The sequence below is a fragment of the Sebastes fasciatus genome, chromosome 7 (assembly GCF_043250625.1).
Source record: "Sebastes fasciatus isolate fSebFas1 chromosome 7, fSebFas1.pri, whole genome shotgun sequence".
Lineage (NCBI taxonomy): Eukaryota > Metazoa > Chordata > Actinopteri > Perciformes > Sebastidae > Sebastes > Sebastes fasciatus.
The window spans coordinates 28,880,812-28,907,904 of record NC_133801.1 but is presented as its reverse complement, the minus strand read 5'-3'; the positions used below and the strand labels follow the sequence as shown (position 1 = coordinate 28,907,904).

Sequence of the window (27,093 nt, the reverse complement as noted above, 5' to 3'; positions counted from 1 at the left end):
GTTGTAGTTTTACAGGGGGGGTCATTTCTTACCTTTTCTACAGTAGATCATGACCGATAGCAGTGGTTTCATGAGTCCTCTCTTTTTTAACTTTTGGAATGAGCCAGGCTGTTTCCAGTCTTTATGCTAACTTTTGACTTTTAATTTTCTCTACGAACATGATCAGATGCAAAACAATCTTCATTGCACCGCTGTTTAAAAACTTTCTATAGGCCTACCTTATGGTTGCAGCATAGACTGTATATAAGAAGTGGACATAGTCACCGTGACGTCAACCATTAGTTTATGGAATGCCATTTTGAAGCCTCAAGACCGGCATTTTGGCCGTTGCCATCTTGTTTTTTTGCAACTAGAGAAAGGGTACCTACTCTGTAGCTCTCCTAACTAGCTAGCTAGCTAGCCACATCTACTGGCATCAAAATAAGAGGAAGAAAACAGTAAAGTAGTAAACCCTGCCTCTTGCTTGGTTCGATTGGCTGCCTGGGACAAGTGTGACATTGACGAGCGGTGCGACTCCGTGCCTCGTGCCGAAAAGTTGAGAATGCTTTGACTTATATGCGCGTCTAAAAAAAAACGTGACTGGTGGTGCAAGAAAAGACTGGACGCCAGCAGCACCGTACCATAGGAAAACAATGGTTTTGTGAGCGACACGTTTCGAGCAAATTTGGCACGAACGTCCACTTGGACTCAAGGATGAACTGATTCGATTTTGGTTGTCAAAGGTCAAGGTTACTGTGACCTTACGTCCGTCCCATTTGTGTGAAAGCGTTATCTCAAATTTAGCAGTTTTAATGAAAATATACTAACCTTTTCACTTATTTGTTGGTTTACATCCCTTACCTTAATCCAATTCAATACCAAATCACAACATGGCTTTTTCTATGGTGTTCCTCAAGGTCTTGGTGTCTTAATGTGGTATTTTGGAGGGATTATTGATCATTTTTATCAATTCTCAAGTGGTAAAACATGGTTAAATTTAGCTCCAAATCTGTGTAACAGATGGTAAATTGCTGCAACAATTTATGAGCCATAATAGAGCATGGGAATGGCCATCATGTTCTAAACCCTTATACACAATCACAATTTATTGTAGTTAATTCATTAATTAATTCATGTTTATTTTTGATTTATGACTAGAACAATTTGACACACAGCGTTGAGCTGCATCTCAAATTAATCTCCAGGCTCCCAGCTTTCAGATGATGTACACCACTTCTATGTGACATCTACTGCTGACCTGCTATCTCCCCCCCTAAATATCCCCCTGTTCCCCCCTAAAAATATATAAAAACAGGCTTATTGTGGCTCTCAGAGGGGCATGAATAAAGTATTCTGATTTGACTTGAATTGAAACGCACGCTCCATCTGAGCCCGTTGGTGGAATGAGTCTCCTTCTGGTTCACCTCAGATTCACTTACGCACCACCAACAAACGTCCATCTGTGCTCCTGTCTCACCTGCGTTCAGCTGAAAAACAACCCAACCCCCTCCAGCTTCCCGTTACTCCCTCCTGCTCACGTCTCGTGGCTGTGGCTCCTCAGCTACCACAGGGCTCCTGGTGGAGGTGCTGAGGGAGCAGGGAGAACATTGTTTAAACTACAGTAAAACACAGCTCCCTTCAGCTCCCAGATCAAAGGCAGAGGATTACCAACAGCCTGCTGTAATGAGACCACAATGACTTGAAATCGCTGGGACGGGCTTGGTACACTCTCCCCCAACCACAACATCGTTACGAGAGACTGCGGTGGAACACCCTGAGAAAGACAACAGTAATCTAGTAATGTGGGTTTCTCTGGATGTAAACTCATCTGCTCTGCTGTGTGATCCTGCTAGAAAACTCAAGTACACTTTTAGAATGTGAGCTTTAATAAATATAATGATAGAATCAGTATTCCTGCAATGAAAGAAATAATGTAATTTAACAGTTTTCCCCCCTCAGTCCACTGACACTGGTGGACGGCCTGTCTCAGTCAATAAACCTCCTCACCTGTCCACATACGTGTGTCTAACTTAATACACAATATAAGACTCTGTGTGTGTGTGTGTGTGTGTGTGTGTGTGTGTGTGTGTGTGTGTGTGTTTATGTTCCTATCATCCATTCAAGTTTGTGTCAGCAGGTTTTGACCGTTTTATTTTGAAGGTCAGTTCAGATTTTTTTTCCTTCTTTTTAACAGTGTGTTTTTGGCATTTTGCTTTTATTTTGATAGTGGCAGTAGAGAGAGAGAGAGAAAGAGAGAGAGAGAGAGAGAGAGAGAGAGAGAAGGGTACGACATGCAACAGTACTGATAATTATTAAATTTGATGCTTTAAAAAGCTTTCCCTCCACTCTCAGTAAAGTGCTCATTTCTGTGGAATTTAATTAAAATGTTCCCTTAAAATGTGTTCTGTTCAACAGTGTACGAGGAACTCCTGCTCCCCCCCATTAAATACCGAATTCATCCAAATTGTGACTATAAATATAAATAAAATTGATTTGACTTGCTTGTAACCCCCTAATACAAAGCAGCGTCTACATGCAACCGCTCGTCACAGAGTGCACGTCTTTGAGTTGTGAGCAGCTGAATAGAAAATATTTTTTCCCCCCTATTAGACTGTTTTATTTTGACACTTTTTTGAGGCCTGAAGAGATAAAACGATGCAATCCTTCACAAGACAAAGCAGAGATTCTGGAAAAGAAGTAAAACATTTATGTATATATACATATACAGTATATGTACATGCAGCCGCATTTATTTGTCTTAATTCCTCCCCTCAGTATTCATCTCACGACCCCTTGTGGGAGGGACCTTTAGGTTGGGGACCAGTAAACTGACAGTGAATTAACAATATAGTATATGTTGAATAATATTGCTGCTGTGGTCAGGGCTCCTTCTCTCCACTCACGTTGCCTGAATATTTTAATTTATTTGTTGGCGTTCACTTTCAGTTGCTCTAAATCTCAGCGTGAAGCTGTTATTAATAACATTATTTTACTGCAGTTACAAAAGAAAGAGAGAAATAAACACATTAGGTTGCTTTTTGAATAAATGTCACATTTTGATCATTTATTTGAAAAAACAATGACCTTCAATGATCTGTGAAATAAGTCCAACTCATCTTTATTCATGTTGCTTTTGTAATTTGTATTTAGCAAAAACAACGTAAAGGCCTAATGTTAAAGTTTTACACTCATGACCCCTTGTGGGGGTCCAGACCCTTAGGTTGGGGACCAATATTAACAGTATAGTATACAGTATGCTGAATAATATTGCTGCTGTGGTCAGGCTGTGTGTCCTTTCTCTCGTCGTTTTGTTTGAATATTTAAATTTATTGCCGTTGAGTGAAGAGTGTTTCACTTTCAGTTGCTCTAAATCTCAATGTGAAGCTGTTTAAGAATAACATTATTTTACTGCAGATGTCACATTTTGATCAGTTATTTAATGTGTTAAAGGTAGCACATTTGTCTGCAGTCTTTAAATCTACAAAATCTGTGAAATAAGTCAAAACAATAAAAGAGATCTCATAATGAGACCCACTATGGTAATCATCACTTCATCATCCTAAAGAGGTTCATGGCCAAATTAATGGGTTAATTAACTCATCTTTATTCATGTTCCTTATTTTAATTACATCAGACCCTTTGTAAACAAATATGTGAATTTACAGTGTATTTAACGTTGTGTTTTGTCTGAGAACAAAGCAGTTAACAGTGACTGATAAACTCACAATGATCAGGGATGAAAGCAGATGCGTGTGTGTCGTGGGGATCGGATTCAATTGTCTACATTTGATATTCTTCCTTGCTCCCTGTGCGCCGGCATTATCATCACCATCTCAGGGTCTAACATGTTCATTTAGCTTCATGTTTAAAGCAAATTAATTCATTTGCATTTGTGCCGTGTGTGTGTGTGTGTGTGTGTGTGTGTGTGTGTGTTTGGGCTGCTGTGTGTGTGAGTGTGAACCAGCCGCTCTGCAGTATTGTTGTATGAATGCTGTAATTACGGCTGGTTTTTGACGTTCCCCTCGGTGCCCGGCTCCCTTTTCGCGGAGATGAGAGGAGAAAGTGACACGCTCCCTCTCATGTTCTCCTCAGGGAACACTTATCAAAACAATACGCCAGCCATCATTCAAACACAGCCACACTGCATACTCTGCCACTTTGAAGTCTCCCCCATCCTCTTGTTTTTTTAATCCCCCCCTCGCCTTTTTCTCTCAATGTAATCCCACTGTAACTGCAGGGATTCTTCACAATTCACACCATTTTGCTCATACAAATACACCACTTCATCAACAAATAACAATATGTTGAGACCAACTATTGAATGGGAGGCTAAATCTAAACGGGTTCAAGTGCTGGCACTGCCATGCGTCTCTGCGTCTGCGTTGCCAATCCCTGTAAAAAGTTAATGTAAGCGGGATTCACAGGGAGCTGCCGGTGATGAAATTATGGTGTAACTGATACCAACGTGCCATAGTAGAGGAGTGCATGGCCGCCTTCGTCTTTGAAGGAGGCTCTTCCCATCCCACGATGCACTGCTGGAGAGGGCTCCTGTATGGTTGTACAGTACAAACGGACAGATGGAGGGCAATACTGCACAAAAAGCAGGCAATCGTTTTTGCCGCAATACAGAAAAAGCCTGCAAGTTAAGGAATTCATTGTACATGCACTATTGCACACAACACTGAAATCTGTGGACTCTACTGTAAATATACAGTATACAGTACGGGAGGTTCACATCAAATAGAATATGTTATATTTGTGCCAAGGTCACTGAGATATTACTAATTATCCAGATGCTAATATTTATATTTTATTTCATCAAATGTTCTTAACATGTAGGCAATTATAATTGAAATATGAACAAGTTAATAATTTTAAATGAGTTTTTTATTTCACCGTGTATTCCTAAATCTTAAATTTGCTGTTAGAAAGACATTGGAATGTGTGAATAAAATGTGCTATTGATATAATTGATCCTAATAATTTGATGAATTGTTAGAGGTTATAAAATAGATGAAGTGTAACATTCTTGCACGGGCATTGCACGTAGCACCACAACTTTTTCCTGATCCCCGCGACCTAGGATGATTACAAATTCATGCGCGACTAAAGAGGTGCATCATGCATAATAAAAAACTGCACCGTCTGCAAAAATAGCAAGGCGAACACTGTAAACAATGGGGGCGTAAAGAGCTCTGAGGGGGAGGCCGTAAAAAAAACCCACGGCTACAGGGATGCCAAAAAACATGTTTTTCGAGAGAGGGGTGAGCCAGTGTTGCCTATTACTATAGCAACAAGAAGACCTGGCTGCTTCAATCAGCTTTTGGTTCGTCGGGGAGGCAGAGGATAGGCAGAGGAGCCCCAGCCAGGGAGCCATGCAGAGTCGTACTGGTTTTACTAATGAGGGCCAGCCTGTCCAACTGCCACACATCCTGCAGCACCTGTCACACTACAGCCTGCAGAGGTCAGGGACAAGGAACACAAACAGAGTGACAGCCTGCATAGGGAGAAAGACATTAAAGGTTAACGTTGGTATTTTTCAACCTGGACCCTGTTTCCCTATGTTTCTGTGTCTAAAGCTGGGCATACGCTGTACCATTTCAGCCCGTTTATGGCCCGAATTTTAGAGTCAAACCAAAATTTCAGCTTCGTCGGGCGCTGTTTGCCGTACAGTGTACAGTTGGATTAACTCCTCCTGACCGGCCTTCAGGCGGTTGGATTAATTTAATTTATATGTCAGAAATTTTGGTCGGCCGTCCACAGGCTCTTACACAGTTGAAGCAGAGCCACGTGCCGATTCCCCAACGTCAGTGCCTTTTTTCTTACAGTAATTTTTGTTTTATGCAATCAGAACAGTGGAATCTGCATTTGCATTTATCACAGTCCCTGTAACATCCAACATCATAGCACTACTTTGAGAGGGCACATACTGTACATTGAGAAGGTGCATCTATTTGCAAATGAAATAAAGTACTGACTGAGTTAATCTTTGCATGTCAACTATTCATTAAAAATCGATTCAGTGTTTTTGAGAATCGATACAGTATCACAAAACATAATATTGCGATATTTTTGATAGGACAGGATGGCACAGATGATCAAGGCAGCGTGTTTCTGCCTTGTTAGCATTGTGACCCGTACAGACCTCTGCTAGCAAACAAACTCTACCTGCCTCGGAGCTTTCAAACCAATCTTTAATGACAACTGTCAACAGCCAGAACGGCTCGCAGGAGCTGACGGGACCATGTTTTTTAAATTTTTTTTTTATTTTACACGTACAGTGTGAGCACTCAGGTCATGGCTGACAATCGGACCGTACAGTGTACAACATTTTTAAAGCTTAAGAGACTAATGGGGATAACAATTTCTGAAATTGGTCCAGTATTGAGGGAGAACGCTGTAACCGGCAGCTGCAAAGCGAGCTGCGAGGGCAAGCGAGCAGCGTCAATGTAGCGTTACGTCCACTATAAGTGCGTGTTTTTGCCACTGACAGGCTCAGATTGGTTTTATAAGTGTCTGACAACATTATGGAAAGAACCCTACGGAGAAATAAAACCTTTTCTTACCTCTCGCTTGATCCGGTCTGTTTGTTATTGCGTCCAAGTAGCGCTCAAGGAGAAGTCTCGTTGTGAAATCTGAATATCCCTACAGGCTATACTCTGGCTCAAATAAATACGGGTGGCCATCAAATTCAAAGAGCTCATCCACATTGTCGGAATCATCTAAATATCCAGCCGTGACATGGGAAATCTTTAGATAACAGTAAGATAAACTTTCTGTACTCCAACACAACAAACACTCGCGTTTCCACCATGGATGTATTCCACTATTCCACCGTTGTCTTCCGGCAAACACGTCACCTCGCCAGATTTCAGAACGAGACTTCTCCTTGAGCGAGACTCTTTCCATAATGTTGTCAGACACTTATAATAACAATCAGAGCCTGTAATGGCAAAAACAAGCACCTTAAGTGGACATAAATGACGGTGCCAGCTTGCCCCAATAGGATTACATTGCAGCCCGTGAGCAGCTGCCGCCTACAGCGCTCTCCCTCAATACTGGACCAGTTTAACTGTCACTATTAGTCAGTTGGACACAAAAACATGGGAACATAGGGTCCAGGTTGAAAAATACCAAAGTTATCCTTTAAATATGTGTGATAACAGAAAAGCTGTTGCGGTATAACGCACATTCGTTCTTACATTACAGAGGGATTATAAGACACATTTTGTTTAAATTGCTGTCACCAGAGAGCAGCCGTTTCATCGCCGCTGTCTGTAAACTGGACCTGATCATCTGTCTGTTTTACTGTATTTGGCATCAAAGTCTGTCCTCCAGCAACTGGAAGAGACAGCCGGCTATATATTAAAACAAACAAAAAAACATCTACGTTGTGTCGTGTAATTAACTTACATGTCTTTACATTTTTTACGCTTGCACTTGTGGCAGATGTACTGTTTTTCTACGGTTCATTAAACCTCATGATTAAATGAAGGTGGTGTTCTGAGGAGCCTGTTAAATGATAATGATGTTGTTGTGAGAGAGAGACATTTATATAACGGCATCAGAGTGTGAAGTGGCAGGTGAAACGGTGTACGGTGAAGCACATTCTGTGTGTATGTGACAGACTAACACACACAACATTATGGGGAACACTTTACATTAACCCCACTAGTTATCATATATATACGTTATGTATAAACATTTCATATTTTGTAGTTGTAAGTATATATAAGGACATTTTTAAGAGTACAGTATTTGTCGATGTTATAGGTGTGTTTTAGTATATTGTCATCCATTATTTGTTAATACAGCAGCCTCCCCTTATGGGCGTCCACAGTAGGAGTTGTAGTTGTTGACAAATACATCAATAAACATGAATGATGCAAAGTTTATTCTCTGTACCCCTGTGTGAATTATAACATCTGCCCAGGGACTGCTGATGAAATGTAGGGTAGCTATCTAACTCTGGAACACTCAGTGACTGAATAAATAAATAAATAAATATAATATATACAACTTTAAAGATCATTGCAGTGAGGTGGACAATTTACAAACTCTATATTATTATAAGCCAAAATATCTATATACACATTTCAGTGTAAATGAAAAACATTTTTTTTTTAAATCATTGAATGTGTGTGAATATAAAATGTATATATATATATAAAATATTTAATCGCGATTAATCGCATGATTGTCCATAATTATTGAGATTAATCGCAAATCAATAGCACATTTTTTCTGTTCAAAATGTATCTTAAAGGGAGATTTGCAAATGTATGTATATATTTATTACTGGAAATCAATTAACAACACAAAACAATGACAACTGTTGTCCAGAAACCCTCACAGGTACTGCATTTAGCATACAAAATATGCTCAAATCATAACATGGCAAACTGCAGCCCAACAGGCAACAACAGCTGTCAGTGTGTCAGTGTGCTGACTTGACTATGACTTGCCCCAAACTGCATGTGATTATCATAAAGTGGGCATGTCTGTAAAGGGGAGACTCGTGGGTACCCATAGAACCCATTTTCATTCACATATCTGGAGGTCAGAGGTCAAGGGACCCCTTTGAAAATGGCCATAAATAATCACCAAAATTTAGCGTAAGTTTGGAGCGTTATTTAACCTCCTTCACAACAATGGATTACCTTATGAAATAATGTGGGTTTGAATAATTCTGAGTCTGACACTTGAATCAGCAGCATGTATTGTGAACGGTTGTGGCAGCTTTATCACAAACGAGCTCAGATGTTGTTCCATTTCAGCTGTAACAGGTGGCGCGAGTGACTTTCTTTATCTTTGAGTGTCAAAGAGTGTATATAACCTCTCTAATGTTTGAACTCTTATTACTTCTAATGCCATTTTCATTTTGAAATACAGCATTTCAAATGTGTGTGTGTGTGTGTGTGCGGGGTGGGGGGGCTGTCTGCCTCCTGTCTGTGTGGAGTTTGAGTATTCTCTCTGTGTTCGGTCTCTTCTCCATTTCTACGCTCCACAAAAAACATGAAAGTTATACGGTAAAAAGGTAAAAATATGCTCCTCAATGGTTAGGATGGGTCAGTGCAGAGGGGGAATTTAACCTATGGGGACTAATAAAGTATATCCTAAATTGAAAGACTAATATGTATCTGATGAAGGAACACATTGTGTTAGTCATTACACCTCATAACAAAACAGCAATCAGCTTGTTTTCTCCTCGGCTCAACTATCACTATAGTTATAGTTTCACTATACAGGCAAAAACATTGTTTTCCATGCGCTTGAGATTTTGAGCTGTTTTGCTTACAGTACATAACATGTCTTCTTTAAGTCTAGTGGAAAGAAAACATCCACATTTAGGTGTTTATTTTACTATACGTTGTCTATTTGCTTCAGAAGTTTGCATAAGATAATGCCTCATTTGCCTATTACAACATAACATTTCAGAAAACTCAGTAAAGAAGAGAAAGTCAGTAATCAACTGGGGAGGTTTCATGGTGATATCTATTAGTTATATTTATTTTAGCATATTTTTGAGCCTATTCACCCTGTGCCTTGCAAAATGTATGGAATTTTACAATCCGTATCTTTAAAGGCTGTTTTTTCTCTCAGACTCTGAGCCAGAAATCTCCACTTCAGTAGCACTTACCTACACCAAACTTTCCAGTTTCATTCCTATCTATATTCTGAAGGTTTTTTACAGAGGCGTTTGTTTATATATAATTCATACCGTAATTTATAGAACATTTTATTCCTTAAAACATGACGAAAATGGGCGTTTTATGTCTGTTGACAGTATTTTCTGACTTATGGAGTGATAAAAAGAGATATCCAAAATTCCCTCAGTAGAAACCTTTGACTCTAATATGTCAACAAAATGAAACAATCATTTTGAACCTGCTTCATCTAATGTTCACATTTCTGTTCTGGACACGTATTCAAATTAGCACATATTTGATATTTAAACATAACATTTCAGAAAACTTGTCTTAATGTCAGTAATCAACTGCAGAAGTTTCATGGTGATATCTATTATTTCAATTTTCTACCCTGTTCACGTTATATTGCTCCCCTTGAAAAATCTGGATTCCACCTTAACAATAACTGGGTGTTTCTGCAACTACGGGCAATTTAAAGTTCCAGCAATGAAAACATTTTCAGTGCAATGCTTGATAAACAGTGTTATTACCCATCTTGACATTAAAAAATCATTGCTAAATAATGTGATTTAATAAACTTTATGAAGCATTTATTGGTCCAAACACCACTTTTCTTCATGTCCCACAACTGTGGTCTCAATGTTGAAATATGTAAAATTGAATTGTTTCATATACATATTACTTTACACTACATTAAAATTATTTTCTTTTGTTTACAAATCATTTATGTCATTATTTTTTCATCTAAATGCGCCTGTCCCAAGCTTCTGAGTCCTTACCGCGACACTGAACAAATGCCATAATAAAAGTTTTATTCAAATCTAGTTTCTATGGAAACAGAAATTAACAGGTGATTACATGGATGACAGGTTGGGCCGCCCACATAGGAGACCCTCAAGATCATCTTTTCTCCTGAAGTCTTTATTGTGTGTCCTCACCATACAGCTTAGTGATTGTGTATTTTGAACTACATTTAAAAAATAACTTAATATCACTGTTGAATTCATGTATATTAGATTTTAAGAGTCATAGCTAACGTTAGACATTAGAATTGCAATATCTGTCATAAAGCACAACATATTTTATATATTTTTTTGTGTATGAAGACTGACATATATGGTTACTGTCCAAATTTCTCAGGGTGTAGAGAAAATATTTTTTTATATCAGTATTTACAATGATGCACAAAGCTTGATGAAAATTAATTAAAAAATACTATAGACATTAAAAAAGCAAAATGTATAAAATGAACATTATTTTATTGTTGCGGTAAGGACATTTAATAAGAACAAGTGATGAAAACCATAAAAAAATAAGATTAAAATCTTAACCACTATATGTAACGTTGTATACCTGTTTATGTGTATTACATACTCTGATGGTTAAAATATAAATTCATAGATTTTATTTAGTTGGGAGATTCAAAAGTGACCGTGGTTGCAGCAACATCCAACTAACTTCTATGATGCTGCGTATTATCACCTGTGTATGTATGTCTGAAATATTAATAATCATCACAAAGTGCACTAACATAAAGTGGTAAACTTTATTACACACATACAAAAGTTTGATGAAGGGACTTTAGCTTGCAAAGTATTTCAAGATTCAAGATTCAAGAGTTTTATTTGCCATTTGCACCAAAGTACATTGGAATTCCGAACAGTTTACACCGAGTCAGCTTTAAGAAAAGAAAAAAGGTAGAAAAGGCACAAGGTAATTACAGTACAAAATAAGTAGCACATTCAACTCAACACAATACATAAATAAATTATTGAAATATAAAACGCCCTCAGTGTAGTCAATAAATAAACTAAACTACCCTCTGCATAGGAACGATACCCCCAGAATACAAATATACAGTATATATGCTCCATGACCATCTTAAAAGAACTTATAACTCTAAAAAATACTTAAAAAAAGAAATAATTAATATATTTCAGACAATTACACAGTGGAAGGCAGCATATTGCACAGCATTACAGTCCATTCAGTTCAGGTGTAGCTTACTGTGTGTCAATAATGGTATGGAGGTGTAAGTAAATGTTTTAGTTCACACTGAGAATATTTCTGGAGTCAATTCAACAGACAGCAAGTAGCACAAACTGATGGAAGTGGTGCTAAAAGAGGAGATCATACAGAAAAGTACACAAATCTGTGGTTGTAATTTATTTGAAGTGTCTGTTTGTGTGGTTTTATGCTCCCAGCTGGAGGTCATGGTTTCCTCCCAGCACACATCACTGGTTGTAACTCACAGTGAACCAGTCCCAGGTCGCTGCTAATGTGTAATGATTAGCAATCAGTGGAAGACCGATGGCAGGCCAATAGGAATAAGAAAAAGTTCCCCCAGATAAACCAATGGTGTGGCCACATTGTTACAGCGCTCAGCGAATCCCCTGCGGATCTGATGCAACAGGGCTGCAACTAAAGTTACACCTTCGAACTGCAACATCGTGTCCTTCCGCCGCGGCGCTACGGAAACTAGTGCCGGCTCAAACCGTCTGCTGAATGATATCCCTCAACTCTCCACGATGTTTCTGTTTTAGAAGTGTGTTTAGGTGTTTTCAATCTTTTTTTAAAATTGTTTTTAATATGACTGGAGTGTTAGGTAAGGCTGATGTCCATGTTTTTCTGTCAAGGACTTTTTTTTTTTTTTCCAGCAGGGCACTACTCATGTATTAGTTTCAATAATTAAATTATTTTTAAAATATATTTTCTGGCATCTAAACAAAGTAGATATGTACTTTAAAATGTATGTAATTTATTATATATATATTTAGATAATTTTATATATTTTTTTCCCAGCAGGGCACTACTCATGTATTAGTTTCAATATTTTTTTTAATATATTTTCTGGCATCTAAACAAAGTAGATACGTACTTTTAAATGTATGTAATTTATTATATATTTTTTTATAGAATTTTATCTAAATTTTTTTTCAGCAGGGCACTACTCATGTATTAGTTTCAATAACTAAATTATTTTTTATATATTTTTTCTGGCATTCTAAACAAAGTAGATACGTACTTTTAAATGTATGTAATTTATTATATATTTTTTATATAATTTTATATAATTTATTTTCCAGCAGGGCACTACTCATTTATTGGTTTCAATAACTACATTATTTTTTAATATTTGCTGGTATCTAAACAAAGTAGATATATACTTTTAAATGTCTGTACTTTATTATATATTTTTTATATCATTTGATATCATTTTTTTCCAGCAGGGCACTACTCATGTATAAGTTTCAATAGCAAAATTATTTTTTAAATATTTTCTGGCATCTAAACAAAGTAGATATGTACTTTTAAATATATGGCATTTATTGTATATGTTATTATTCCCATACATAAAATAAAATAGAAAAAAAGAATAAATTCAGGTTAGATGTATAAAATCATAATAAATACTAATAACACAATAAAAGTGTTTATAATAAATGGAGTTGGGTAGATGAGTGTGTGCTTTGCTGCTGGTCTCTGGGTAGTAATGGGAAAGTCCCCCAGGTTCATGACGTAACGGCCGGGGTGAACTCTGTAAAAGCTGCGGATTGATCTCGTCCTGCTGTGATCCGGTCCGGGCATTAGGAGTTGCAGAAGTAGCGGATTTAAAAACTTTCTGTCTGCAAGTCTGTTGGTGGAAATAGCGCCAGATGAAGAGTCCCTGACTATCTAAAGGGGAAAAATATGGCTTTTTAAACCTGAAACTGTCCTCTTCTGTTACCGTAAAGATCCGCGTGCTTTGCTCCTGCAACGCACTACAAGACTATTCAGAAACTATGGGGTAAGTCCAGCTGCTCTCTGGCTTTCTAGGGGAACAGAACAGAGAAAGTTCAGATAATTATGTTTATTATTAACAAACCAATTTTAAACACTGCTTAAACTATTATGACACAGAATGCTCAATTCAGCTGCTAGTTTACCTTATTTATAGGACTATTTTAGCCATTATTACTATTTTAAAGTGTCAAAGTTATGTGACATAGTGTAATAAAGGTGAATTTATTTAATTTAACTGCTTCTTCATATAGTTTTGAGTTCAACTTACATTCTGAGAAATAACTTTCTAAATTGTATATGTATGTTTAAATGTGTAATTATGTTATTGAAGTAATGTAAAAGTCTTTTTTTATTTTTTATAAATTTTGTTTATTATTTTCCCATGTTTTATTGTTTCTGTCATGTTATTGCTTGATAATAACGTTGTTGTGACATAAATCAGTCCATTGCATGAGGTTACAGGTGAATAGAAAGTGACTTTAAACTTTTAAATTACATTTATTTTGTGTTTTACTTTTTAAATATTCATTATAATTATTGATTTCATATTTTGGGTCATTATTAAGTGCTTTAGAGGATGAAATGGGGGAATTTAAAGGCTAAATAAAGAAATGTCACAAATGTTTATTTTCTTAATTTTTTATTTTTTTTTCTCCGAACAACAGGTCTTCAGGTGTTTCCACAATTCTTTCATCCACCCAGTGCACGGTTTGTGCTTTTGAACAATTTAATCGAAGCAGACGACACAATGGCGGCATCGATCCTTCGCAGGAAAATTCCTCCCATTTCCACAGGCGAGCTCGGCGCTCCCCCTCTCCGACAGGCTAGCCGCAGCCAATCACGGCCAAGGACGGGGGCGGAGCCAGCGGAGAGGCAGCACTTAATTGGTGAGTTTTGCCAAGACGCTTTTTTATTTTTCCACATCCCGAGGTCGGAGCCGCAGTGCAGCACGGGGCTAATGTCGTACAGTGAGTACAGCTAAGTGGATATTTATCGAATGCAGACGATGCTGTTCAATCATTTTCAGATGATCGGTTAGTTGTTCACTTGGATTTTTCTGGATGTATTGCTTTTATTTAAGCTTAATTTTTTTCTTTTTCTACATTTATCCTCTCCACCTTGCGTGATTTAAGATTTTTTTCCTGAATTTGTAATTTTTCATTTCAGTTATTCTACACAAACTGCTGAATGGAAAAAAATGGATTGCTTTACTGATTATATGATTACTTTTGATTTTTCATAGGTGATGGTCACTCAGATTGGATGACGGAAAAAGTTGATTTGTCTTCGTTTGTGTCGACGACTGAATCTTCTCCCAGCTCATCCCTTCCACCCTCGCCGTTAGAACATGATGTCAAGGTGCCCTCGGATCTGGAGGTCATGACCTCTCTACTGCAGGAGGAGCTGGCTCAGCTGGAGGACTACTTCCGCTCCGAGTCCACATCCACAACAAACAAGTTGGAGAAATCCTCAAAATGTGACAAGGGTGCTCAAGCCATGGGCTCCCAGTCTTATTATCAGTTACCCTATGGCTCGTATGGGACCAGCCAATCAGAAACCAGCCCTGTGGTTGTTACCTTGGCAACAGGGGAACTGGACCTGGCCAGCTTCTGTGGCGGTCCCATCGGCAGAACCAAAATCGCGCGACCAGCGCCGTACAACTACCATCACCGCTACCACCACAACAACGGGCGAAGAATCATCAGTGAGGCAGGGAAAGTCGGGGAGGAAGTTGGACTTGATACGTGGGGCTCGAGGGGAAGTTACTCAGGAAGCACGGAGTTGTCTGTGAACCACTACTCCACGCTGAAGACGGTGAGCAAGAACAGCTTCGGGAGCGTCAAGAAGGTGAGAGAATGTGCTTTATCGTTGAAGGAAGAGGAGAGTTATTGTTTTTCAGAAGGAATGTTTTGCAGCGAAGAGATTGCGCGAGGTTTTTGTCTGGGCGGCTCGTACGACGGCCACCACAAGCGAGATGGACAGTTAATGCACAATGTGAAGGTTAATGTAAGTTACGACAGCACGGGGCTCGAGGTCTTGCACTGCAGTAAAGATGGAGGACTTTCTGGAAGTATTCCCCAAGAGACAATGGTGGCCGGCGACGGCTACTTCCACCAGTCCATGGCCAACACAGAGCCTTACCATAGCTTTATAGGTGACCTAGATCAGCCGTCACAAGCACAGGCTGTAGAGCCCCAACATGGCCACTACCTCTATCCAGAATGCCTTGCAGACCAAAGCTACGAATGTCTGTCCAGAGGGGAGGACGAGGGGACGCTGATGGGCGCCCCCATCCACCGCCAGAGGCTAAAGGATGAGCCCTGCAACGCCAAACCGCCTCTCGTGATGGGCGCCGTTCCTATGGAAGGCGGCACCGGAGAGAGGAAGCAGAAGAAGAGAGACCAGAACAAAACTGCTGCTCACAGGTAAACAACTAAGTTACTATATTTTTCTATTTTCTCTTCTTACTCTCTTTTTTAAAAAGCATGCCTCCTAAACATCTGCAAATGAGTCTTAGTTAAAAGTGGTTTTTTTGTATTTTGCAGTGGATCATTACTGATTATATTCATGTTTTTTTAAGCGTATCAATTAATTGATGATATCTGAATACTTGTTGTTTCGCTTTGCAACTCTAACATGACAAGAGTGTTACATAAAACCAGCTTCCCCACTTGCTTTAAATGTCCTGCAGAGTGTAGGAGGGAAATGGAAAGTCCCTCACTGCCTGCCAAATTCAGCCCCACCTAACCATTTCTATAAGTCTGGTTCGTCTGTGTCATTCACATCTGTGCAAACAGGGACATAACGTAGAAAAATAATGTCAGTCGGTTTAGAAAAAAAGAAGAAACTGATCGGCCGTGTGAAATAAACAGCACGTCATGTTATCTCAGGGGAGGGATGTCTGAGCTGTGTGAGTAATCCACCCGATGTAGCTCAAAGGTCACTGCTCACTTGACACATTAATAAAGATGCAAGGCAGCAAAAAAAAAAAGAAACCCTGTAAAAAAAAAAAAACAAACACGGTCCCTTGTGTTGCAGGTACAGGCTGCGTAAGAGGGCGGAGCTGGACTCTCTGGAGGAGGAGCTGCACGGCCTCGAGGGGCAGAACCGGGAGCTTCGTGACAAGGCGGAGTCGGTGGAGCGAGAGATCCAGTACGTCAAAGATTTACTGATCGAGGTCTACAAGGCGCGCAGTCAGCGGCTCAAACAGGATGGCAGTGCCTAAAAAGAAGAAAAGAAAAAACGCCCACGCTGACCTCACCTCCAAAAAAAACTCCCAACCAGCACCAAGAGAAGAATCAAAAGTCAAGAGCACCAACTGGTTTTTGTCTCACGGGAATGAAATGGTAGTTGCATGATTTTGGTAGTTCTTTTCTAAAAAAAAAAAAAAAAATACACAAGAAGGATGGCCGAACAAAAACACACCTTTCCTATAAAAAAAAAAAGGAAAAGGAGAAGTTTCCAAATGGGTGACTAAAACTATAACAAGCCTTAGTGAGGTGGCTCCTAGAGGAGATTGCTGAACTTGTCCGTGACCACTGTGATCCGAACTGCACTCGCAGCCTTTGTGACGACCGAGTCTGCGCTCGCGATGATTGATCGTTTACAAAATGCTCTCTGAATTTAGTAGTTAGTGATGGAATTTGCTTGTGTTTTTTTTTTTTTTGTGGCAGCATCGAGGCAGATCCATGCTAAATATATATTTTATTTCATATTTTATTTTTTACTTAATAATGTTCATTTATCTTTTTTTTGCTTTATAAACTGAATAAAGGGATTGCTGGAAGAAAAAAAAAAGTGTGTAACATGCTCTACAAATATTCATCACCAGAGACATTTAGGACATGTGTATTGCTAAAAATTGTTGAGTATTTACACTTCTTTTACCCCACTGAAATACCCAATGCATGTTTGATTTTGGAAAAAGCATGTTGCGAGTGTTATTTGAAGGCAATATTCTGTTAACTGCATGGCTTCAAGATCTCCACCACCGTCAATCCAACTGAGTTGACTTTATTCTTCTCATCAGCTGGCGACTTTCCCCTGAGTTCCCCTCCACCGCCGGTGTGATTTCACGCTCAGGTTTTTGTTTTTTCCACTCTTGAGAAACACAGAAACATTCACTGGCTTTTTTTTGTTTTTCCTTTCTCTTCTCTCTCGGCTGTATTTTTGCGAACAAACAATCACCTGTTGACGCAACAATAAATCGTTGTTGGGTAACGGTACGACTTCATGGGAATTTTGTTTTTTCAATTGATCAATTTGATGTATCTGAAATTCAGGTCCTTTTTATTAATAATATTAATAATAATATTGATAATAATAATAATAATAATAATCAATGTCAATGTCAGGAAATTATACATCAGGTAAAATTACAGCCAAATAAAACCAGTTATGTAGTATCATTGATCTCTGCCTTTTGGACTGTTTTTCACTGCATGCATTCATTCTGCAGCCATTTAAAAACGCCTTGCAGCGAAAATGTCATGAACTGCACCCAGAACAGCAAACACACACAGAGAATGAGAAGAAGAGGGTGGGGATGAAGAAGAGATTTAGAGAAGAGATTCAGAATAAAAGCCACTCTGCCCCTCCCCATCTATTCGGTGCCCTGCCCCTTAACTGCCGGTTCCAGCCCTCTTTTTTTGGCTGCAATGCAGTCAAGTTATTTCCCAGGATTCACCACTGGACGGCAGCACAACAAGGCGGCGCGCTTTTTGATTGACACCTGGGGTTCGTTCTGCAACAAAACAACCTGTTTATCACTTAAAGATTTAGGAGATTGAGTCAGCTTTGTCCAAACAGTCAGACAATGAGGGAGATATGATTGGATAAATACTAATAAGCACTTTCATGTTATGTTTTGCCCCCTAATATATCAGTACTTTGTTCCTGAGCTCCCTCGGGGCCTGAGCGGAGCGGTATCAAGCTCCGGCAGTAAACCGACAACATAAAGTTGCCTATCTCATCTCCCAGCTCGCGGAGGGTGCGTGCGCCCGTGTTTCAGTGTGTGTGTGTGTGTGTGTGTGTGTGTGTGTGTGTGTGTGAAATCTCTTGGTATCTCTCCTAGCAGTCGTAGGCCTTTCAAGTGCATGAGGCAATATCACACAATACTTGCAGGAGGAGGAGGAGGAGAGAGATGCAAGTGAACTATCAGAATAAAAAAGTAGTGGGTTGACAGAGAACGCTGTTAAATCTATTGATTCGGTCTCCTTTACTGTGTGTTTGTTTGTTTGATACATGTAAAAAAAAACGTTACGAGTGTAATGCCCAGAGAAGATTTATAATCACATTTTGCAGTGTGTTCTTCACTTATAACATATTAACTTATTAAACATTTTTAAATGAGATGAGATGATAGTCCATCCGTTCCTTTATTGCTTGAGTTTGCCATTTTATGATGATCTGAGCATATTTTTTATGCTAAATGCAGTACCTGTGAGGGTTTCTGGACAATATTTGTCATTGTTTAGTGTTGTTACTTGATTTCCTATAATAAATATATACATTTACATAAAACAAGAATATTTGCCCACTCCCATGTTGATAAGAGTATTAAATACTTGACAGATCTCCCTTTAAGGTACATTTTGAACACATAAAAAATAAATAAATAAATAATTGCAATTAAATATTTGAATCGATTGACAGCCTTAATATGAATATAATACGAAATGTTCCCAAATGGGCTAAATAGTCAAAAAACAGTGGAACACTAAAAAAACAAAAAACATTTACATACACATATAGCATATAAATACAAAACAAATCTGAGGTATTTTACCAAATAACCAACATTTCAAATACCACAATATGCTGAGTGAAAATGTATGAATTAAAGTTGCATTTTTTTAAACATTATAACATCAGTAAATCAATGATATGTACAAATTTGGAAAACACTAACAATGAGAAATAATATATATTTTACATGATAATTACACAGATAGCAGGAGTAATGTAAGGATAAAACCACATGTAAGGACAAGAGAATATGTATATTTGAATGTACAACACATCTAAAATAAATATGCAAATGTGAGTACATTGTGAATACGTGAATGGCTCCTTACTGAGAGCTGTGAAAATATGGTGACTACAGGGAAGAGTGAATCCATTTGTTGTGAGTGCATGTAGAATATTCCAGTAAGATGTACTGTATGGAGGTCTCTCTCACCACCAGGTGTCCCTCTAAGCTTAGAAAACGACTGGAGCCACCAGGGTTGTTTTTAAAAAAATTTGATTTCTACAGTAACCCTGCAACATAACGATATAGTGTGAAAACACTAGTCCAGATGTTGTGCATAGCACAGTTTGTCTTCTAATGAGGATCAAATGAAGGGCCTTTTAGATAAGATACTGTTATTAATCCATGCAAGGATATTAAAGTGCCACAGCAGCAAAAAGTAGTACAAGAACAGATGCATATAGATACAAAAAAAAGTGGAATACCAGCGGTGGAAGAAGTATTCAGATCATTTATGCAAGAAAAAATAGTAATACCACAGTCAAAAAACAACCACAAAGAGACACAAAACAATTACAAAGAGACACGATATAAATACAAAAAGGGCAAAACAACCTCAAAGAGACACAAAATTACCACAAGGACACACAAAACAACTACAAAATAACTACATAAAGGGCTAAACAACCTCAAAGAGACAGAAAACGACTACAAAGAGACACAAAACAAATACAAAAGACACAAAATAACTACAAAAAGGGCAAAACGACATCAAAGAGACACAAAGCAACCACAAAAAGACAAAAAAATAACTACAAAAAGGGCAAAACGACTACAAAGAGACACAAAATAACAACCTCAAAGAGACACAAAACGATTACAAAGAGACACAAAACCACACAAAGATGTGGAACGACTATAAAGAGACGTAGAACAACAAAAAAGAGACGTAGAACAACAAAAAAGAGACAAAAGCATCACAAAGTCTCTGTCTCGCTCCTACTGTAGGTAAAGACGGTGGGGCCTTCTACATGTCTGTGCCCAGGGGCCCATTGTCTCATAATCCACCCATGTGAGTGTTTGGGTTATGATATATTAGATATTATGTGTAAGAAGCATTTTACTTTTGTAGCTGATTTTGATGGAGCTGCTGTATCCCTGGCTTGTTTCATCTATAATAACAATAAAATGTATTATAAGATCTTACAGTAAATAGCAGAGCAACTACAGCAGTAACTGCTGTATATAGTGGAGAAGGTTAACAGTTGAGTAGTGTGAAGTTTCTGCTTTGATTTCAATAGAAGCTGCCCAGTTTATATAAATGTACGTTATAATGCATGTAGTCCCTTTGTTGGGTAAGAGGGGGTGTTTGACTTTAAGTTTGTGTTTCAACACCTAAGGCGACTTCACTTTCCTTAACTTTTGTTTACATGACATGTAATCTTATGACACATATGTTTGCTAGCTGTGTGAGTTTTCTTGTATTGTGAGGACATAAGTGTGCTGTGGAAAGGTTAAGAAAACCCTCTACACCTACAAGAGGCTGATTTAGAGTTACAGTAGTGGTATAGAAGATTTTTAGGAAAAGCATATTGAGTTTATACACGTTTCTCCATCAGTATGCAGATTACGTCAGTTAAAGGAACAGTGTGTAGGATGTGACGTTATGTAGTGGTGAGGTCGCAGACTACAACTTCTCCCCGTGTGCCAAGCGTGTAGGATTGCTACATTGGCCGACGCAAAAACGTGAATGGCCCTCTCTAGAGCCAGTTGATGTAAGAGTATAGAGTGTATGTGTACGTGGGAAGTGAGTGGTGGAGCAAGAGAGAGAGAGAGCGGCGGCAACAGGAGTGAGTAACGTTAACGACTCCGGACCAAAAAGGAAAAGTTAACAGCTTAGTTTGTCTGTTCTGGGCTGCTGTAGCAACATGGTGGAACAACATATAATAAACGTCTCATTCTAAGGTAACAAAAACAAAACGATATTTATTTTTAGGTACACTAAAGAAAACATACCAATTCATATTGTATATTGTCGTATGCTGGTCCTTAAACACTTCATAAATATCTCAGAATCTCACACCACTCTTTCATTTTAAACTCATACCATTAAAGTGGGGGTAGGAAGGATGTTTTTTGGCATCACGGGGCAAAAATTCCAAAATAACCTTTCAGCATATTGTAATTCGAGTGTCCTGAGAGAAAACTAGACTTCTGCTCCTCCTCATGGCTCTGTTTTCAGGCTTTAAAAAATTTAGCCTGTGACAGGAGACTTTGGCCAATCACAGGTCATTTCAGAGAGAGAGTGTTCCTATTGGCTGTTCATTCGACGGAGGCAGCCGTCAATCACTCGCGAACTCCGATCAAGCGGTCAAACTAGACAACGCTGATCAAATATGAATCAATATTCTGTTACTGTAATGCATATTTCTCTCCTCAAATGTCTTCAGAAACATCTTGTAGTGTACTGTTTAGCTGTAAAATGGAAAGTTTGTGACTCAGCAACACCATGCTTGTGTGTGATCGTCTGCATGTCTGCAGCCTTCCAAGGAACTGATGATGTTGTCCTCTGCTCAGAAACACATGTTGGCTGTGGAATGATTCACCTCAGTAAGGCGTGTTGTGCATCTTGTAAAACCACTGGAGCGAACTAAGAAGCTATCAGTTGTGACATGAGATTCTGCTCAGGTTTGGTATGATATATGTTTAACCTCTTAAGCCCTAGGGTGCTGGAAGGTGTGGTTCGCCTAGACAGACATACCCAAAATAAATCAAGGATAGCTCTACAACTACCAGGTGTATATGCATGATCTGGGTCTCTATGGATAGGTAAGACCTCAGATAATTCATCCCCAGTGTCAGTAACATTGTGACTGTTACAATACCTGAGTAAATTGTGATGAAAAATGTTTTTTTTATCATCGCCTAAAGTGTTTTCTAGATTAGACAGTGGATAACACCATTATAGCAATGATGCCATGCACAGAGATGCCACTGAATTAATTCAGCAACTCCTTGACTACAAATGTGTCAAAGCAGATATAAATAACACAAAGCACATAGATTCTACAAAGGTTTTAGTAAGGATAGGACCAGGCGGACTCGACATTTGGCCACTTGGATTCCTAAAGTGTGCCAAATGGGTTTTCTACCTCTTGAAAGGGAATCTGAATATAAAATACTCCTGATATCCACTACAGGAGGCTATGTGCACACAATGGAGCCTTTGTCCATGACATTTACCCTGTGCATCATCACATTCTACCATTGTGCAACAGTATATAATCAATAAAAACAACTAAATTGTATAGTTTTGACTCCAAATGGAGTAGTTTTATTATAGTAATGAAATATGATCAAGTAAAACTTAGATAATAATAAATAAGCTCATTAACAATGTAAATAAGATAACAAAAAATAATCCAAAGTGAAGTATGTACATTCAATATAAAAATGGTCAAAAATATTATAAAGAAAAAATACAATTTCTGTGCATTGATTTTGTAACTCAAATATTGAAATCATTGCCATACAAACATTTGTTGGACGAAATACACTTGGAGTGTTGTTTTAGAAGCGTGAAGGCCTTGTCTTTTAGAGACAATACGGAAAAAAGACCACCACAGCATTTTATGAAGTTTTTAAAGGCAGTGTTTTAACACACAGCTCAGCCGAACCCGGTACCGGGTCCATCGAGTAAAAGAGTTTCCCCGGCTCCTAAACAATCACGTCATACAAATACTTTTCAATACTTTACAATTCACTTCGTAAATACACAAGCAAGTTGTGTTAAAAAAATCGAATTGTCTTTCCTTGCCGTTGTTGAAATATTTTGTATTCAACCTCAGGGGGGCATGAAAGCGTACAGTAAACTGTCAGGGGGAACAGGGGGAGGGAAGCAGTTGTGGACCAGGGGAATCTAAAAGTTAATCCTGAAGGATAACCATAAAAATCGCAAGCGATACAAAGGGAGAGGGGAAACACCAAATGAAAACAGGCCTAAAAGGAAGGCTCCCTACACTCAATATAACTTGAAAAGACTAAACCTAAAACACCACTGCCGAGCAGCTGACTAGAACATAAATGAAACAAAAGAACCAGTGAAGGCAGGCCACACAGACCTAACCTACTCTAAGAAACTGCAGCTCTGAGAAGAAGCTAAATGGTGAGTGAATCCCACAGATAGGTTCACATTGTACTTCTGCAGATTCACACACCCCTATACAGATAGAGCACAAACAGGACAGCACTCTCACTACCTCTGACAAAGAGACAATGAGTCAACACCTGATCACTGAAACCAGGGGTAGATATAGGCTTCAACCACCTGATCCTCATCAGGGACACCTAGGCTCCACAGCTGCCTCTGCTCAGAGATAACTAACCCAACCAGCCTGCTGAGTGGCAAGTGAACCCTCACAGTAAACTTAAAGGTCCCATATTATAAAAAAGTGAAATTGTCATGTTTTTTTTATTATAAAGCAGGCTTAAGTCCTATATAAATACTGTGGAAGTATTGAAACACTCAATCCACAGGGAAATACACACAGCCCGTATTCAGAAACTCTGCATTTGAAACAAGCTGTCAGGATTTCTGCCCATTTGTGATGTCACGAATATACAATATTTAGACCCTTGACACAATTTTAAACATAAATATTCTAAATGTGTCCCTGTTTATTCCTGGTTGCAGTGAATGTGAATGTCATCAGCTGACAGGAAGTACACATGGACCCAAGCTGTTGCCTAGCAACGAATTTCTGTTGCAATTCTGTCAAAATGCGCTAATACGGAGCGTTTCAGACAGAGGGTAAATACAGGTATATTCAGGCCGACAGTATGAGGAAAATAAAGTTTTTTTTTTAACATTACAGCATGTAAACATGTTTCTAGTAGAAACAGAAAAAAAAAGTATGAACCTGAAAATGAGCATAATATGGGACCTTTAAAGCATTTTGATCCGATAGCAGCGTTTGACCAAAGATTAGCAGGTTAAAAACCATAAAACCATATAAAAGACAAAAATCATCAGAAAATGTCCTCTGGGGTCGTGAAAATCCACGCAAAATGTCACGGCGATCTGGACATCATTAGGCCGAAGCGAAGGATGGAGGGAATAAGTGATTGACGTCAACATTGTTAAGACATTTGTGCAAGGAAAAGCTCCCGTTGTAGCTAAGCAGACAACAAACAAATGACCAAGATGAATATGTGGAGGCAGTAACATGACCAGCAACATGATGAAAAGCTTGACCTTCAACATAAGCCACATTCACATTGTTTTTGCAGTTAGTATAAATTTGTTTACTGTTTTGGACTAACAGGAAATGGTGCAATACATGCACAGATGGATGTAAACGGTAACCTTGGAACACTAATTAAACTCGGAGAAGAAAAAGGTAAATAAAGCTCGACAGTTCATCTCTTGACCTTGTAAACAAACAGCAGTCGATACCTCAAGGTCAAGATTTTGTCTATTAACATCCATTGTTTGTTTTTTTACTTTTCGCTGCTTATGAGCAGCTCATTGTGCATTGCATTGTGGTCCATCAACAGTGCACTCAAAAAACAAAGCAGATCTGCATGTGTAAATCTTTGACTCTACTGGATTTTGTCACCTTTCCAGTGTGAATTCAGACTAATAATCTGCATAGAATTAGTATTCAGCACAGAACTGGGCTCAGCACCAGTTAATGACCAATAACACGAGACGTTCCAGTCTATGATGAAGCTATGAATTTCCACGCTCAGTAAGATATTGATATTCTTGTGAGTGGTCGTATATAGAGACATGCTGGCTCAAGAAATAAGAAGTAAGACGAAGACAACACAGGATCACGTTAGAGCCAGTAGGGGAGGACGATGTGGGAGAGGGGATGTGATGCAAGAATGAAGGGGGGGGGGGGGAGACCACAGTGAGACTCCAGTAATGGTGGAGAGCATAGGATGAGCTGGAGCTCAGTGTTGAAGAATGGCCTGCAGCTCTGTTTGAGGCTGTGTGTATACCAGCAAGAAGCTTTTAAATTTGTTATGAGCAGTATGCAGCCAGTGGGGGAGCTCCAGTGTGAGGGTGGGGGCTGAGGTTAAAGAAGCTGGGTGAGTTGGTGGGGGTTGAAGAGGGGGGAGGGTTTCTCCATTCTGGATGGAGACGCAAAAGACCAGAAAAGTGGTACAACTCTGGTTTCTAGTGGTAGTTTTAGCCTTTCACTGCACTAGTTCTTTTACGAAAATCCAACCCATTCTCACTCCCAATTTGTCAAATACCAACGTTTGGTCAGTTTGGCCCTTTACTCTTCAAACTATGACGCTCTACCCTTCAGGTTTGGACGTGTCAGGGAAGGCTTATCAGTTTCTGCAAGTAACATGCATAGTGTCTTTTCAAAATAAACTCCCGTGTTCACAAGAAACATACAATTTTCCGCTCGTTACATGCCTAGTCTCTTTTCAAAATAAACTTCCAACATAGCTTTATTTAGTTTTTAGGTTTACATACACAGCAAAACTACATGGTTAGTTTTAGGAAACAAAAGTACTTGGTTAGGTTTAGGAAAAGATCGTGATTTCGGTTAAAATAAGTGTGTTAAGTAAAGTAAGTACGTTTTATTATGTAACTGGCGATAGTTAAGTACGGAAGATACAGGGTTACATGGGACACGGATAGAAGACTCCTGGGTGCAAACGTTGAACATTTTTGTAAACTTAAAGACAAACAATGAGCATTTTAATCAAACTTCAGAAAACTGCTTTAAAAACAATTTCATTCAACTGATTTTAGGTTAAAAGGACTGGTACTGGTGTGGTGTTATTGATCTAAGCATAACATCCAGACTATCTATCTACTATAGGTATGACTAGATACCACTAGAGGTGAATGATAAATTCTGTTTTCGGTCTTTTGGGTGAACCAACCCTGTATCCCTGTGTACTGCATCTCTCCCCTCGCCCGGCAAAGGTTCCTTATGGAGCGTGTGGACAGGTAGCCAGGAACCGATCAGCACCATAGAGAGCGGTCGTGTCGAAGGCCCTCTGCACATGTCTACAGGACGGAAAACTACCGCCGCATACCTCTCTGTGGATTGAAACCATCAGAGCATGCTGCACCTCTGGCTGCGCCCATATCACTGATGTCACGGCAGGAATTTTTCCTGAGCTGCTTGAACGTCATCCAGTTCGAGTGGGTTGGGTGTACGGGACTGGGTGTGTTTATTGTTGCACGTTGAATCACCTGTGTTGCGTTTAATGCACTGCATGAATAAGTTGAATTCAAGAATTGCAAAAAGTACATGATCTAAAAGCAATTTTTTAAGAGCTTGGACATAGATGTAGATTTCACTCAATAACGACAAGCATATACAATAAAACAATAGAGAATACAAAGTCAAGATAAAATCATGAAAAAAAGAATCATAGGGGCACCTGGTAGAGCAGGCGCCCCCATCTACCAAGGCTTCAATACTACTCTGTCACTATTAATAAAGGCATTAAAAGCTAAAATAAATAAATAATAAAAATACATAAAAAAATAAACATAAAATGAATCACTGTTTAAATATTTTAAAGTTTTTGTAAATAGGCTACACATTTTTGGTTCTTTTTATGCCCGTATTTTCCATTTAATGTTATATTTATGTAATCCTTCCAAAACAACAGCTTCATGCAGTTACAGCTTTCGTCAAACCTAACCCTGATGAACCCAAAACTATTTTCGCC

The 27,093-nt window shown here is 38.8% G+C and overlaps 1 protein-coding gene across 2 annotated transcripts; it reads left to right on the top strand.

Moving 5' to 3' along the window:
- Nucleotides 1-13,163: 13,163 nt before the first annotated feature.
- Nucleotides 13,164-17,825, top strand: atf5b (activating transcription factor 5b). 2 transcript variants are annotated; one of them, XM_074640129.1, is made up of 4 exons: nt 13,164-13,416; nt 14,078-14,299; nt 14,656-15,838; nt 16,452-17,825. In XM_074640129.1, the coding sequence occupies exons 2-4, from the start codon at nt 14,161-14,163 to the stop codon at nt 16,636-16,638; spliced, it is 1,509 nt and encodes a 502-aa protein (XP_074496230.1). In that variant the 5' UTR covers nt 13,164-13,416; nt 14,078-14,160; the 3' UTR covers nt 16,639-17,825. The 2 variants fall into 2 exon arrangements, with proteins under 2 accessions (XP_074496230.1, XP_074496231.1); XM_074640130.1 differs by lacking the exons at nt 13,164-13,416; nt 14,078-14,299 and adding an exon at nt 14,327-14,446.
- The last annotated feature ends 9,268 nt before the right edge of the window (nt 17,826-27,093 follow it).